The sequence below is a fragment of the Mytilus californianus genome, unplaced genomic scaffold, assembly GCF_021869535.1.
Source record: "Mytilus californianus isolate M0D057914Y unplaced genomic scaffold, xbMytCali1.0.p SCAF_5, whole genome shotgun sequence".
NCBI classification, from domain to species: Eukaryota; Metazoa; Mollusca; class Bivalvia; order Mytilida; family Mytilidae; genus Mytilus; species Mytilus californianus.
The window spans coordinates 66,186,812-66,203,090 of NW_026262701.1; the positions used below are offsets into that span (position 1 = coordinate 66,186,812).

General features: G+C 32.6%; 1 protein-coding gene and 1 long non-coding RNA gene across 2 annotated transcripts in view; both read right to left on the reverse strand.

Moving 5' to 3' along the window:
• Window positions 1-16,279, reverse strand: part of LOC127701332 (26S proteasome non-ATPase regulatory subunit 7-like) — a 102,719-nt gene that overhangs the window by 24,509 nt on the left and 61,931 nt on the right. Inside the window, exon 4 of the mRNA XM_052205223.1 lies at window positions 6,331-6,411. Coding sequence (XP_052061183.1) covers window positions 6,331-6,411 — 81 coding nt within the window. The remainder of the gene's footprint in view (window positions 1-6,330; window positions 6,412-16,279) is intronic.
• LOC127701372 (uncharacterized) lies at window positions 3,233-6,320 on the reverse strand. Its single transcript, XR_007981984.1, has 2 exons — window positions 5,438-6,320; window positions 3,233-5,276 (listed from the first exon to the last, which is right to left on the reverse strand). It is a non-coding gene; the product is annotated as an uncharacterized LOC127701372 (long non-coding RNA).

A 16,279-nucleotide genomic window follows, 5' to 3' on the forward strand; every position in this document is an offset into this window, starting at 1 on the left:
GACGTACAAGGAAATAAAATACAAAATGTATACTATATACTTTGAAACTCAATCAGCCCAAGTTTGGCTGAAATTGATTCAGCAGTTTCAAAGGAGAAGATTTTTTTAAAGTAAGCAAACTAGATGAACAAATTGTGAAAAATGGTCTTTAAAGGACAATAACACCTTAAGGGGTCAATTGATAATTATGGACAAACAAAACTTATTTGTAGATCTTACTTTACTGAACATTTTTGCTGTTTACAGTTTATCTTTATCTATAATAATATTCAAGATAATAATCAACCAGAGGCTGTCGAGTGACAGCAAACCGGATTTTCCTGCAGAGGTTGAACCCTGAACAGTTGAGCAAGTATAGACACAACATTTGAGTGCCAGTCTTTGTAAGGATCAGGCGATTCAAATAAAAAACAAAACATGGTCATAAAAAACCCGCCAACCTTACAATGCTATTTTGAAGAAACCATCATCCTAAGCCAGAAATAGTATGTCTTTTGTTTCTGTGTGTCTGGTAATTCAAAAAACTCAAGATAAGTTTTGGTTGTAATGATAGCAAATTACGGAGTTATCTCCCCTTAATGTTAATTTATAGTGCATTTCAACCAAATTGTATCTTCTATTAACAGAACAGGAAACGCAAAAGAAAGTAATTTTCGTGCATTACTACCTATTATGAACTGAAATCAATGTAAACTTGAGTGGGTTTTTATTTGTCATGTTTTCACCACTGCCTGATTCTTAGGCAGACTGGCTCTTAAGCTTAAAACAGCTCTGAATTTGGATTGTGATTGAATATTTAAAATAGATTATTATCTAATTAATAATGAAAATAATATTTGCAAATCTGAACTCCAAACAGGATCATGTAAAAATTAAACATTAACACACACAACAAAAATAAAATACCACATAACAACTGTGACATCTACCTTCATAACACACATCACTTAAAAAAACAGTTATAAAGAAATTTGGATGTTATCATGTGCTCATGGAATAAGTTTGAGTTATTTCCCTTTGAACAGAAATATGGTTTAACATAGAACTCTAACATTAGATATGATAAATAGTTCTCTAAAATTAGATATGATGTAACACAATGTATATCTATTTTCAAATTATATTCAAATATAATTAATAGTTCCAAATATTTTTCTTTCATTTGTCACAAACTAACTTATCTATGATCAATGTCAACCACTTTAAATGTAATGAAATATATCCTATAATAAAAATAGATTATTATCTAATTAAAGGAGTTCACTTCATAAAAAATATATATATAGCATTCAGAAAATTAGTTTATACAGAATAACAAACAAACCAACCACAAAATTCTTCAAACAATTTACCAAAAAAAAAAGAAAAAAAAATCCAAAATGTCATTTATCATTTATACAATGTCTTTTAAAAATCTTTTAAAAAATGAGTTATTTCTCTTTGTACAGAAATGGATTAATTCATCAAAAATTGAATTCTTGGGAAATGGCTATAACTGAACAACGAGAAAAGCTAAAATCATGAAAATTGAACTTGACCTTCATTTAGTCACAGGAAACAACATATCTAAATTTCTTCAAAGCGTTTTCATGTAAATGAACGGACACTGTTTGGCAGCCTCCCGCCTGCCGTACATCCCCAAATCAATAACCAATATTTTACTTCGAAAATCCGGTTAAAAACTGCAAAATTTCCTTAAAATTACCAATTTAGTGGCAGCAAATGGGTTGTTAGATTCATCTGAAAATTTGGGGCTGATAGAACTTTACCTAATGAACATTTTTACCCCATGTCAGATTTGCTCTAAATGCTTTAGTTTTTGAGATACAAGCCAAAAACTGCATTTTACCCCTATGTTCTATTTTTAACCATGGTGGCCATGTTTTTTGATGAAACAGAAAATAAAACACAAACTTTATACTAGATACCCTAAGGATCATTCAGCTTAAATTTGGTTGGAATTGATTCAGCAGTTTCAGAGGAAAAGATGTTTGAAATAGTTTACAAGAAAATTTACAGACAGACGTTTTGTAATGTATATATGTGTGTGTTCACTGTTTAGAATTTTCAAAATGTCTACAGTTTAGTGGCAATTGGCGGACGAGGGTGTCATCCGCTATTGCTCACAATTGCAAATCTTGTTTAATTTGGTTTTATAGATCTTTGAAAAAGCTTACGCAAACGACGACCGACAGACAACAACGGACACCAAGTGATGACAAAAGCTCACATTGCCTTTAAGACTATTTGAGTTTATAGTCTTCGTTTAAGGCGACAACTCCTTTAGATGTCATTCAATTGTTTCGGCCGTTTGGCATTTCTGATAATTTTTATTGTTTACAATTTCTGTCTATCTATCATAGATTTTGATATAATAGGCAAAAACACTAAAACTAGTCACCAACGGAAAAAGACTCCTAACAAGATATCAAATGCTATCTTGGATATTAACATTTTTATAGATCTTGTATTGCCGATTTTTTTTTTTTTATATACTTTTAATTATAAACAGAAGTGCTAAGCCAAACCAAATTATTGTTAACATCATCTCTCCCTAGTCTAAACTTTTTATTTAAATTATGAAGAGATAAGGCGCTGTATTACAATATTGAGTTAGTCATTTGTAGGAGAAATTGAACACCTTTAATGGAGACAGATTTATATAAGATTTTCTTGTTTCTGAATACCTGTATTTCTAATGTTTAATTACGTCTGAAAATTTCAGAGAAGGTAGTTCTTGACCTAATAAACACTTTTACCCCCGTGTCAGATTTGCTCTAAATGCTTTAGTTTTTGAGATATAAGCCAAAAACTGCATTTTACCCCTATGTTTTATTTTTATCCATGGCGGCCATGTTTTTTGACGAAACAGAAAATAAAACACAAACTTTATACTAGATACCAGTTTGGTTGAAATTGGTTCAGGAGTTTCAGAGAAGATCTTTGAAATAGTTTACACCGGGCGGGCGGACGGACGACAGATGACGACAGACGCCAAGTGATGGCAAAAGCTCACATTTCCTTTTAGGAAAGGTGAGCTAAAAAGTTTAGATTCAGCATTTCAAAGAACCCCATAAATTCAATTTTTGTTGAAATCAAACAGTTTAATTTTGGGCCCCCGATTAGGACCAACTTGAAAACTGGGATCAAAATCAAAAATCTAAATACATGTTTATTAATAAACAATACAAGTTTTAGTTTCTAAAGGAGTTTGCTCCATAAAAAATGTATATATATATATAGCATTCAGAAAATTAGTTCATACAGAATAACAAACAAGCCTACCACAAAATTCTTCAAAACATTTACCAAATAAAAAAAGAAAAAACAAATTTCCAAAATATCATTCATCATTAATACTATAATAATAATTAATAATAATCTATAAACATGATAAAACTTATCTGTAATTAATTTCAAAATTTATAATAATGAGCAGTAAATTTTAAACTATATTTATACCGTCCTACAGAGTTTATCATCAACAACACTTAGGAAACATTAAATTTTCAAATAAAACTGTCATTCCAATTATAATTTTGTTAGTTGATAATTACCACATGTTTGTTATCTTGATAAAAGGTGGAAATTATTGCATGAATCAAACAGATACAATCATTGATAGACTATCTGTCCATATACTTATTAATTACACCATTTCTGTTCAAAGGGAAATAACTCAAAATAAATAAATCAAATAATAAGTATCACTTTTGCTACTGAAAGGTCTACAACTCAACAACGAGAACAGCTATTCTGTTGAACTTGACCTTCATTTAGTCACAGGAAACAACATATCTAAATTTGAAAAGATTTCGTCAAAGCGTTTTCATGTTAATGAACGGACACTGTTTGGCAGCTTCCCGCCCGACTGCCGTACATCCCCAAATCAATAACCGATTTTTCCTTCGAAATCTGGTTAAAAATGCAAAAAAATCCACAAATCTAATTACATTAGAGGGCGATAACTCCAATAACGAGTTGACTTTAGTTTTCGGCCATTATGGCTCATTTGTGGATCTTGTCTTGCTGATCATTTGTGCTGTTTAAAGTTTCTATATATCGATTACAGTTTTCAAGATATAAGGCAAAAAAGGGAAAAATCTTCATTAAAGGGCAATAACTTCAATAAAAAGTCAACTAACAATTTCAGACATTTGACTTATTTTTAGATCTTGTCTTTCTGGTCATTTTTGCTTTTTAAAGTTTCTGTGTATCTAATATAGTTTTTAAGATATTAGGCAAAAACGCAAATAAAATGCTCCGCTGGGGCGCAGCTTGATACGACCGCAGAGGTCAAACCCTGAACAGTTGGGGCAAGTTAGACACAACATTCAAGCTTGATACAGCACTGAATTTGGATTGTAATTAAATATTTGACACAGCATAGGTTTCTGACACAGAATGAAAGTGGTCTAAGAACTTAAAAATTTTTAATTTACCTATTCAAACCATATCATTATTATTTGCTTTTATATATAAATCAGAAATAACCAATTTAAAATGGAAAATTTTAAAGAAAATAAAGGAAAAAAAAATCCCCCCGCCCCAAATTTTTGAACCCCCTTATGATTCATCACCGCCAAACTCAATCCCAGCTTTCCCCTTGTGGTATGGTACCTTGCAGTACAATTTCAGAGAGATCCATACACTTGAACACAAGTTATTGTCTGGAAACTAGAAAAATGCTTGTTTTTTGGCCCCTTTTTGGCCCCAAATTCCTAGAAAAAATGTTTAGGGCAATTACCGGTACCCCCAAACTCAAACCCAGCTTTCCCTTTATGATATGGAACCTTGCAGTACAATTTCATAAAGATCCATACACTTACACACAAGTTATTGTCCTGAAACTAGAAAAATGCTTGTTTTTTTGCCCTTTTATGGCCCCTAATTACTAAAATTTTGAGGGAATAACCCCAAAAATCAATCCCAGCCGTCCCTTTGTGGTATGGTACCTTGCAGTACAATTTCAGAGAGATCCATATACTTGAACACAAGTTATTGTCTGGAAACTAGAAAAATGCTTATTTTGGCCCCTTTTTGGCCCCTTATTCCTAAACTTTTTGGGTAATTACCCCCAAACTCAATTCCAGCTTTCCCTTTGTGATATGGAACCTTGTAGTACAATTTCATAAAGATCCATACACTTACACACAAGTTATTGTCATGAAACTAGAAAAATGCTTGTTTTTTGCCCCTTTTTGGCCCCTAATTCCTAAAATTTGGAGGCAATTACCCCCAAAATCAATCCCAGCATTCCCTTTGTGATATGGAACCTTGTGATACAATGTCAGAGAGATCCATACACTTACACACAAGTTATTGTCATGAAACTAGAAAAATGCTTGTTTTTTGCCCCTTTTTGGCCCCTAATTCCTAAAATTTGGAGGCAATTACCCTCAAAATCAATCCCAGCATTCCCTTTGTGATATGGAACCTTGTGGTACAATGTCAGAGAGATCCATACACTAACACACAAGTTATGTCTGGAAGTTACAAAAATGCTTATTTTTGGCCCCTTTTTCCTTAACTGTTGGTACCATAACCCCCAAAATCAATCCCCACCTTCCTTTTGTGGTATTGAACCTTATGGTAAAATTTCATTGAGATCCATTCACTTAAACTAAAGTTAGAGCGCGAAAACTAATGTGTCTTCGGACGACGACGACGCCAACGTCATACCAATATACGACCACAAAAATTTTTTTGCGGTCGTATAAAAATCGTAAAAATCGTCATTATAGGGCAATAACTCTAATGAAGAGTCGAATGAAAATTTCGGCCATGTTGACTTTTTTGTACATCTTGTCTTATTGATCATTTTTGCTATTTAAAGTTTCTGTATATCTATTATAATTTACCCTTGTCAGATTCTCTCTATATATAGCGGTTTTCAAAATAGGCAAAACTTGCATTTTACCCCTTTGTTCTATTTTTAGCCATGTCGGCCATCTTGGTGTCTGGCGGGGTCATCAGACACATTTTTTATACTAGATATCCCAATGATGATTGTGGCCAAGTTTGGTTAAATTTGGCACAGTAGTTTCAGAGAAGAATTTTGTAAAAATTAACAGACGACGGAATAGGACACCTAGTAATGAGAAAAGCTCACTTGGCCTTTTAGGCGCTAAAAAAATAGACTTCTTCAAGAAATTTGGAACAACTAAACCAAACAAAAAGTGGATTTTTAAAACACAATTATTTAGTCAGTGAAAGTATAAATCAGCTGAGTATAAACTTAATAAAGTAAATTTACACATTGGTACATCTGACATTTCTTTTTGGCCCTAAATATTGAAGCATAATTTTTTATATGAATCATCATCTTACATCATGGACTTCCTCTACTGAAATGTAAGCTTCTGTAGGTAATCCTAAATCTTTAGGCTTGGCATCAATCACAACTAATACCTGTAATACATAGAAATTACTTGTTATTGGCATTTTATTAGATTCTTAATAAATAGTACAGAACTAAAAAACAAGAATGCTAGTGTAAGTTAAATATTTTCTAATTTCACACTACTCTCTTTAAAAGATATAGGAATAAAATATTCACCAACAATCACCTGATAATATTTATTTGCTGAGGTAACACGATATCAAATTGCATACCCCCGATTTCTATAATTTTTTGCACACTTGTACTTTGGTTCTAGTTACATCAAAATTCGAAACTAGAGGCTCTAAAGAGCCTGTGTCGCTCACCTACATCTTCAACAATGGCCAGTTTTTAGTAACACTGTAATAAAAGGGGAACAAGCATTCTGAGTATTGCATGGCAATACATAGTCCCCTAACGGGTAAAATATCATTTTACTGGAACAAAATGCTAACTTGTTCTATAACTTGTCATGGTGTAAACAAAAAGTAAATATCATCAATATCTTCAAGCATGACTAAAAACAGTGTGGAAAACTGATTATATGAGTGAAAAAAACATTAGATATGATTAATAGTTTTCTAAAATTAGATATGATGTAATACAGTGTATATCTATTTTCAAATTATAATTAAATATAATTAAAAGTTCCAAATATTTTTTCTTTCATTTGTCACAAACTAATATAGATTTGTAACTTATCTATAAAATGTCAACAACTTTTATCTACACAATGTAATGTATTGAAATATATACATTAATAAAAATAGATTATTATCTAATTAAAGGATTTCTCTTCATAATTTTTTTTTATATCTATAGCATTCAGAAAATTAGTTTATACTAAATAACAAACAAACCTGCCAAAAAATTCTTCAAATAATTTTACAAAGAATGTCTTTTAAAAAATGAGTTATCTCCCTTTGTACAGAAATATGGTTTAACATAGTACTCTAACATTAGATATGGTCCATAACTCTGGACTAAATCATCAGACCGGAACAAAATTCGAACTTGATCTATAACTTGTCATGATAAAACTATTTACCAAATATCAAATCAATATCTTCAAGAACAAAGAAAAAAATTGTGGAAAGCTGATTTGCCGGACTGACGGATGGACAGACGGACGGAGTGCAAACCTAAACTCCCCTTCGACTTCTTCGATAGGGGACTAATAACTCTATTAAAGGGATAATCCACCAAAAAATGAAAAATTGATATTTTGTTCTTTAAGTATAATAAATCACATTCATAAATATTTAAGTTTTATCCTCCTTGCAAAGAGATCAAAATTGATTTTTCAAATTAACTTTCAGTTCTCGACATGTCGCCATCTTGACAGCATCCCTGATGTAAAAAGTCATGTGATATCTATAAACCACAAAGTACCAAAACAATCAGGGATTACCGTTGTCGTCATTCAGTGTTAAAATGTCTTGTCAAGCATACTGACAAGGTTATGACAAAAGTCTACATAGTTTTCCAGATCCCACAAAAAAGACAGAATTGTATCAGACATGGTTGTGCAAACTTAAGCTAACAGCAAACAGTTTCATCTATAGCAAGCACAAGTTGGTGTGTGAAGACCCTTTAGAGAAATCTTGTTTCGAAGGAAATTTGATGGTATTGTCCTTTTTTAATAACAAAATAACCTAGCAGTTCTGCTAACTATTGTTTTCAAATCCTTATAAGACCTCGTTGATAATAAAAGAATTATAAATTTTATGAGGAAGTAAAATGTCAATTATAAGAAAAGCAAGTTCACTGTCGACGAAGTTTTCATTAGTATGTCTCTTTTATATAAAGTGCATTGGTATAAAGAAAAAGAAAAAAGAAAAAAAATATAAAGAATAGTCCCTTATTTAGAAATGATTATTAGAAGCTTATGTTATGTATAAGCGTTGTTTATTCATGTCACATCATAGCTTGCATGTGTGTAGCACATGTTTGCTACTGACATGCCTCTAGCTTCATGAACACTCCTTATTTGGTCATAAGGCGAAGAAGTGATACATACCCTTCTCAAAATTCCCCAGGATTCTAGGTAGTTGTTCAGTTTTAGTTTTGCTGCTGACAGTGAAAGTCATACATTAGTTATCATAAAGTTACAAAATATCGTTTTCAAGTATAATATTAACTAGTTGTTAATATTCGTATGTTATTGCAATATTCAGTTATTGGACTTTTGCGTTTATCTTTATATATGTGAGTACAAACTAAAAGAAACTTTCAGTATTGGACTTTTGCGTTTATCTTACTAAAAGAAACTATGTGTTTTAAATTGTTATATTTTAATAATCACATTTACTTAGCAATTTGAAAGAACATTTTCGTAAAGTTTCAAAGATATTGAACTTTTAATAATTATGGCTTTCAGACTCTATTCAAGAAATCACCCATATTCAAGCAGACATTTGGACTTAAATAATCCAGACAATCACAGCAGTTTAGGGGAAAACTGCAGCAGCTGGGGATTGTTGTACCCAAAAACGTTTGTAAATCTATTCTTAAACAATTTTATATAGAAAATAAAGATCGTCAAAATAGCCACCGTAATACCGCCCAGAACGAGGAGAATTTTAGTGAACAAGAACAAGCCGTGTTGAATCCTATTACGCAACACTCTGGGAGTGCCTCAGACAGTACCACAAATGTGACAGACGAATTGCGCAATCCCGCAGCTGATGAAAGAAGTAGTTTGCGGAGCGAAATCAATGAATCAACCGGAAGTGTGCAGTTCGGCAGCGTTGGTGGCAACAACATGGCTGCCATTATCCAATCTTTCAGTATAGTGTCGCAGTCTGTAGCACAGTGCGCGTCAGGTCTCCAACAGACAGTTAACCTTATCGCCAACCAAAAGACTACAGAAAATGATCCTGCAAAGAAATTAGATCTGGCGCAGTGGTACAGAACAGAAACATGGAGGACGCACCACTAGCCGTGCACAGATCCGTACAGAACCGCCCAACACTGGTAACAGCACCATCTCTTGGATACTCGTCCTACAGCTGGAGTCCGATCAAATGCTTACTCAAATGTGGATATTGTGGCTCCATCATTACAAAGAAACATTATTGAGGGTAAGGATGTAAACTTGAGTCTCCTGTAAATCATTCAATAATAGCAGACGGGGTGCTTGTAAATTTAGCAAATAAACCAGACCCAAGATTAAACAGGCATCTGTCAATCCAAGAGTTTATTCAAGCATTTGGAAAATTCAAAAGAATCATGTGTGGTGCCTACCCAGATCGTCAGGATGAATAAGATGCCTATGAAGCTGACATTATTAACATTAATAATTACTATGGCCCAAAATTTTATGACTATCATAAAATTTTTACAGCAAAGGCAGCAGTGCTTCTGAGGGAAAGGCATGTTAAGGTCGATTGGAGCCTTCATGATCGTGACGTCCTTTCTTTGATAATAGCAGGATCCTCAGTAAATGTGTGTAAAATCTGTAATTTAATTGATCATGCTACACAATACTGCCCATTGCAATCATCAGTCCAGGTTGAAAATTCCACTTCAAGATCATATTCTTCTAGCAACCTACAATCCGTAGACAAGCAAGGTCGTTCAAGAGTATTTCATGAAGGTCGGGAATAGTGCAATAATTTCACTAATCCTAAAGGTTGCTATAGGAAAGTGTGTTATCTCCTCCATCAGTGTACAAAATGTCGCGCAACAGGCCATGGTGCCGCAACCTGTAGGAAATCCAATAGCAATATGCCTGTTCATTCTTCAACATCTTCAGTGTCCTCCAAGGGGAACTGGAGAAACCAAATTCAGGATGACTATCCAAGGAAAAGTTCTTTTGTGAAGCTTCAACACCAATAAATGTTGATAAATTGGAGGAAGAGTACTAGTTATCATCACATCCTGATAAAAAATTGGTATTATATCTATGTAAAAGGGTTGAGACAAGGTTTTGATTGTTTAGTTCAAGTAGAAATTTCAGAATCTAAAGACTGTAAAACTAATTTTTCTGCTAGGTCTCAGGTTTCAGTTGTATCAGAGTTAATTAAAACAGAATGCCAAAAAGGCTTTGTACATGGACCTTTTCAGTCCTTACCTTTTGTAAATTATAGAGTAATTCCACTGGGTGATGCTGAAGGTAAATACTCTGGGAAAAAACGTTTTGATTTTAGATCTTTCATCTCCACATGACAATGACAGTTTTCTAAGTATTAATGATATGATTGATAAAGAAGAATGTCCCTTGTCTTATGTTAAAATTGATGATGCTATAAGAATTATTCAAGTATGACTTATCCGATGCGTTCAAAATTTGTCCTTACTTGCCATCCCAGTGGCCTTTATTTTTTTTCAAATGGCAGTCTTTTTATTATTATTATGTAAGATAAACTTTTGGCTGCCGGTCTAGTCCTAAAATTTTTGACACAGTGTCACAGGCAATTTGCCATATTGCAGCGAAAAATTATAAGATTAAGAATATTTTACATTTACTCGATGATTTTCTTACTATTGATCATCCTAGTGAGGATGGTGAAAGAAGCATGGCTATAATGCTGACCATTTTTAAACGTTTAAATATTCCAAAAGTCAAGCACAAGACTGAAGGACCAGTAACTTGTCTAGAGTACTTAGGTATTATTTTAGATACAAACAAAATGGAAGCAAGATTTCCAAATATTAAAGTACAGAGAATATGTGAGTTTATTTCCAAATTGTTGTCAAAATCATCTTGTACCAAGAGACAGTTACTGTAAAAGCAGAAATTTTCGTGGAGGATTTAATTTCGTTTATTTCGTGGAAAGAATATATCCACGAAATTAAAACCCCCACGAAAATTTAACCTACATATAATATCACTTCCATTTAATGGAAACCACGAAATTAAATCCCCATGAAATTTTATATAGAGACAAAACCACGAAATTTTCACCCCACGAAAAATAATGTTTCTACAGTATTACAGTTGTTAGGACATTTTAATTTTGCCACAAGAGTTATTTTACTTGGCAGATCTTTTTTGTCTTACCTAATTAATTTGTCAACTACTGTTAAACATTTAAATAAATTTGTACATTTAACCAAAAAGTGTAAGGTAGATTTAGAATTTTGGTTATTTTTATCAAACTGGAATGGCATCACTATGTTTCATGATTGTTATTTTACATCCAGTTATGACTATGAATTATATACAGATGCTGCTTCTACAATAGGCTTTAGGGGTTGTTTTCAAGGCAAATGGTTCTCTTCTTATTGGCCTATTAATTTATTAACTAAAAAAATTTCTATGGCTTTCCTTGAGTTATACCCTATTGTAGTAGCAACATTGTTATGGGGCCAAATCTGGCCCTGTAAAAAGATATTATTTTGGTGTGATAATGAAGCTACTGTTGCTATTGTCAGAAAGGGACGCTCTAAATGTTTAGAAATCAGGAAACTTATGCTTTGTCTCGTTTTCAGATGACTCGCTTTCGAAAACTGGCTCCCCAGGCAGAGCAGAACCCTCATATATGCCCATGTGTGTCAGAAGTAATGTGGTCTTAACAAACACAGTCAACAAACTATGGTCTAATGCAGTATAGCTATGAGGACAAGAGCTGTTTATGAGACAGGATATAACCATTTCAAAACATTTTTACTTTTAAATAGGGTCAACCTGAATGGGAATAAATTACCTCCCATATCTGAAGAACTTTTAATTTATTTCGTTGGTCATTGTTTTTAAATTCTGAAATTACAATATTCTACTATTAAGCTGTTGTGGTAAAAGATATATGTGCATCAAGGACGATATTCCCTCACCCTTTCAATTATCAGACAGAGACCACAAATCAATGGTTCGACTCTCTTTATTTCTAAAGTCAGTTAAACTTTCACAAAAACAGTCAGTCAGGCCAAGATTTCCAATTACTTCTGACATACTAAAGCAAATATGTGTTAAACTGAAGAGAGGCTTTTTTTCAGAATTTATAGACTTAATGCTTGAAACTGTTTGTATTGTAGCATTTCATGGTTTTTTACGTTGTGGTGAATTTACTGTAGATAATGCATCTAATTTTGATTCAGAATATAATTTATGTGTTTCTGATGTTACATTTTATGAAGATTTTGCAATTCTTCACCTAAAGCAGTCTAAAACAGATCTTTTTAGAAAAGGAATTGACATACAATTGCATAGGCTAAATAATATGCTATGCCCTTATACAAATTTAAAGAACTACTTACAATTAAGATCAGTTAAAGGGAAATGTGCACTTTCAGATCCATTGTTCATTAATGAAAATTTTTCAGCTTTAGAAAGAAAATATTTCATTACAAATTTAAAAATTTTATTAGAAGCCTGTGGATACCAAGCAGCCCTATATAATGGAAATTCTATTCGTATAGGGGCAGCAACCAGTGCTGGTAAAGCTAATACTGAAGATCACTTAATTGGGTAGATAGAGTTCTGATAGTTATTGTCACTATGTTAGAACAGATAAATCTTCTATTAAGAACACACAGCAACAAATTTGTAACAGTTAAATTTTCTTACAGTTATTAGTTAACTCCATATATGTATATATATATAAATATAGGTAGCATTAAGATTTACTCTTATACATTTTATTTTCATGAACTACAGTTGTGTGTTATATCATTAAACTATGTACAGTTTAAAATTGTGTTTAATAGAATTCCTCAGTGTGTAGTTGAAGGCTTCATTCCTCAAAACCCAATTTTTCCCATTTATTACCTTGGGGGTCACTCAGCTGTTTCACACCTGACTTTTTGGACCCTTTCGAAATTGACCACTGGTCTAATTTCTCATTTCCCCCAAGTCATTAAATGTAATACATCTACATTTATTTCTCTCTCCACGCCAATCTAACCCCCTTTTATCGTAGCCACCTGCTACGAGATGGAGCAACGCTTCATCCCCTTATAGGAACTTATCTTGTTCCGGTTGGTTAACAGAGTGTCCATGTCCATGGGTCTTGGTCCATCTATACCAAGTGTCATCGACAGGGCCTGGAGCTAAATTTCCCTTTGCTGAATACTTGACTCCCAAGGGCCAAATTATTTTTTATATTTTATCAATAAAATAAATAAATGTGGACACAGATGATGCCCCCTCTTGCATATCATATAGTTATAAAGGGACATAACTAAGAACAGTAAAAGTGACGCTACCCAAATTTGAACTTGATCTGAGTTTTGTGGTAATAAGCATTGTGTGTAAGTCTCATAACATTTGGTTGAGGTTAATTTAAGTAGAGAACAGAAACTAAAAATTAGGCAATTTTTCTATTTGTAAACACGCATAACTATAGAATGGTTGTGTATAAGTTTTATAACATTTGGTTGAGACAAACTAAAGTTAGAGAACGGAAACGAAAAATTCAGCAATTTTTATGTTTATAAAGGGACATAACTCAAGAATGGTAAAAGTGTCGCCACCAAATTTCGTACTTAATCTGTATTATGTAGTAATAAGCATTGTGTATAAGTTTCATAACATTTGGTTGAGGCAAACTAAAGTTAGAAAACAGAAACAAAAAATGTGTACTTGATCTAAGTTTTGTGGTAATGAATATTGTGTATAGGTTTCATAATGTTTGGTTGGGGCAAACTTAAGTTACAGAATGGAAACTAAAAATTTTGCAATCTTTTGATTTATAAAGGGGCATAACTCAATAATGGTTAAAGTGACACAACCCAAATTCAACTTGATCTGTTTTATCAGTGGAAGTCAAAATTAAACATTGCATTGTATAAAGCATTGATTGTAGTTGATTCAACTATAATCATGGACAAAGGAAGATAACTCCAATTTTAAAAATTACTTGATATTTAGAAGAAAATAAAAATTTTGCAATTTTTTCCATTTATAAAGGGGCATAACTCTAGAACGGTTAAAGTGACGCCACCAAAATTCAAACTTGATCTGTGTTTTGTGGTAATAGGCATTGTGTATAAGTTTCATAACATTTGGTTGAGGCAAACTTAAGTAAGGGAACGGAAACTAAAAATTTAGCAATTTTTCCATTTATAAAGGGGCATAACTCTAGAATGGTTAAAGTGACGCCACCAAAATTCAAACTTGATCTGTGTTTTGTGGTAATAAGCAATGTGTATACGTTTCATAACATTTGGTTGAGGCAAACTCAAGTTAGAGAACGGAAACCAATTTTGGGACGTACGGACATACGTACGTACAGACGGACAAGGGTAAAACTTAATGCCCCCACCGCTCCGGCGGGGGCATAAAAAATAGAATTTAAATAACCTTGTTGTCAGCAGCAAACTCATTGATATACTATTTGGTTATACTGGATTGTACATTTCAATCTCATAGGAATGTCCAAGTCTGATGGTCACGTATAATTGTCAAGGTTGTCTCTTAGCCCCTTTGCTTCTAGAACTGGTGTATAGATAAGGTATAGCCTCCTAGGGCAAAGAGCTGATGTACAAGTATGTACTACATCAAATAGGTTCTTTCCTATCTAGTCAGTTATACATCACTGCAGGAGTATGTTAAGGAATAATGATTCAAGTACAAATTTGGTATATGAACATTGATTTATGCAAAATAAATCATCACAAACAGCTAACTAAGAGAGCTACAAATACAGGGTATAAAAGATTAACATAGAACACCGAAACAAGAGAGCTACAAATACAGGGTATAAAAGATTAACAAAGAACACCTAAACAAGAGCTACAAATACAGGGTATAAAAGCCCTACTGTTATACCCCAAAAGTCCCTGGAGTCATAGAATAAATTTTAAGTTAATAAACGATGAATACCCTGATTTTTTTATTATGATATCTAACAGCTATTTTGTTTATACTTGATAAGGAGCAATGTTAGGAAGAGGTTTTAGCTGGGAAATAATATGATGATATAGCATTATAGTCTCAGGTTTTATATGTTAAGGTCAGAATATCAGACATCTCAACTTTTTTGTTCATATATGATGTGTTTTATTAAAAATTAAGGTGTTTTTTTACACTGAGCTTTATATGATATCAAATTAATACGGGATCAGTTTAGAACAGTCACTTATTTGGATGCTTTCACAGTTTTAAGTGTGATCCTATCTTGGTTGTTTTGTTATAACACTGATAAAAATATTTTCTTTTTAACATTTGTTTACGTTATCTTTTTGTAAATGTTTCGGTTCTTCCCAAAATTGATAATCGGCATGGCTAGATAACTGATTGATTGAGGTCGTGTCAGAGCAACACATTCAGTAAGGTATTCCAATGACATCCTGTCGATTTAAAATTCGTATTACACAATTATATAATACAGGTCCATGCATGGCCTCTTTATAGAGGTACCAGGTGTGCACAGGTAACATTTGTTGAACCATAAAACTATCAGCAATAATATACATCCTGTGTACAATTTTGTGTCTAAATAGACATAATGGAGGTTGATGATCTCACCCGTATTTGAAATTATAATTCCATCTGTTATGAATGATATTCCGATATTTATTAAAATTTAAATAGTTCTTTTTGATTATAAGTTAAAAAAAATCTTTTTAAACATGACCTATGGCAATTTTTGTGAAAAAAATACTGTTTTGGCATGATTCTGAACCCTTTTTGAAAAAAAAACAAACAAAAAAGAAACATTTACTTTTAATAAATATTTTAACGCAAGTACAGCCTCTTGTCGATTGGCAAACAGATATAAAGTAATGCAGCACTTATCGTCCCTATCAATATTTATTTAATGAAAATGAGAGCCACTTCTATGGCTAATGTCCCTATTTTATAAGGCTTAGGAAATTGTTGAATAAAGATATAAAATTGAAAAAATCATACAAAGGGAAAAATATTTCTAGGAACCTCGAAGCCACTTTGAGATCTTTGATCGTTTGTTGTAAGCAATACTAGATTTTAACAAGAAATTTTTTTAAGTCATT